Source organism: Lipotes vexillifer, unplaced genomic scaffold, assembly GCF_000442215.2.
Source record: "Lipotes vexillifer unplaced genomic scaffold, Lipotes_vexillifer_v1.1 scaffold384, whole genome shotgun sequence".
NCBI classification, from domain to species: domain Eukaryota; kingdom Metazoa; phylum Chordata; class Mammalia; order Artiodactyla; family Lipotidae; genus Lipotes; species Lipotes vexillifer.
Window position 1 is genome coordinate 3664147 of NW_006793498.1, and position 1169 is coordinate 3665315.

Consider the following 1169-nt stretch of genomic DNA (forward strand, 5'->3'; position numbering starts at 1 on the left):
CAAAGACAAATGTGAGTGGAGAGAGAGAGAAAATATTTTTTATATATATATATATATATATATATATATATATATATATATATATATATATATAAATGTGATGGGGTTATCATTTAACACTTTAAGAAAACAGCTCTTCATCTAAGTAATCAGTTATATGATTAAATAAAAATTTTAGTCAATTAGTTATTAATTATAAATATATATCACTAATATGAAACACTTTTTACATTTGATTATTTCAAGATTGCTAAGCATCAGTACCCTTAATATTCTAGTTTATGATAAATTGATGTTGCAGCAACAAATATTGACAGATGTTTTGTTCTACTATATTTTCCTCACATAATAGCTGCACTTTGATGTGTATATATTTCGGCCTGAAATTAGAGGTGTGACTTACGAGGGAAATTTTTTTTTTCCTTCAGCTCTTATCTTCTTCACCTCCTGCTGCCCCTATCCTTTGCCACCAGTGTTCTCAGGTCCTGCTGGGGGGACAGAGAAGATCAGAGGTGAAGGGTAGAGATGGCAGAAAGTGGGGTTGGAGCAGTGGGCTGGAGGTAGGGTAGGGAGCATGCAGAGAAGGATCCAAGGTGGATCAGTGGGAGGCGGGAGGGGGGTTGATGGGGAGCAGAAAACATGGTAGTTAGAGGGCAAATAAAAATTACCTTTAAGAAAAAGAAATGTTTTTAAACATCTAGTGGTGATTATTTGGATGATTAAATTAAAAGTAAATACAGTACCTGATTTATATCTGTTGCCAATGTGACCCTATACACAGATAAAATGTAAGATTTGCCATACTGTCTTACCAATAGGTTATCTGTGAAATTAATCACTGACAAAACTTGGTTTTCATTGTAGATCAAAGACCAAGCTCACCAATTCGACATCAGGGAAGGAATGACGAGATTGAGCGTGATGAAAGAAGAGAGGAACGAAGAGTAGACAGAACGGATGATAGAAGAGATGAAAGGGCCAGGGAAAGAGAACGGGAAAGAGAGCGGGAGCGGGAGCGAGAGAGGGAACGGGAGAGGGATCGGGAGAGAGAGAAAGAAAGAGAACTAGAAAGAGAGCGTGCTAGGGAACGGGAGAGGGAGAGAGAGAGGGAGAAAGAGAGAGACCGGGAAAGAGAGAGAGATCGGGACCACGATCGAGAGAGGGAAAGA

The 1169-nt window shown here is 38.5% G+C and overlaps 1 protein-coding gene across 1 annotated transcript in view; it reads left to right on the forward strand.

Annotated features, from left to right (window-relative positions):
• ZC3H13 (zinc finger CCCH-type containing 13) overlaps positions 1-1169 on the forward strand; it is a 93727-nt gene that overhangs the window by 68205 nt on the left and 24353 nt on the right. Inside the window, exon 11 of the mRNA XM_007466472.1 lies at positions 865-1161. Coding sequence (XP_007466534.1) covers positions 865-1161 — 297 coding nt within the window. The remainder of the gene's footprint in view (positions 1-864; positions 1162-1169) is intronic.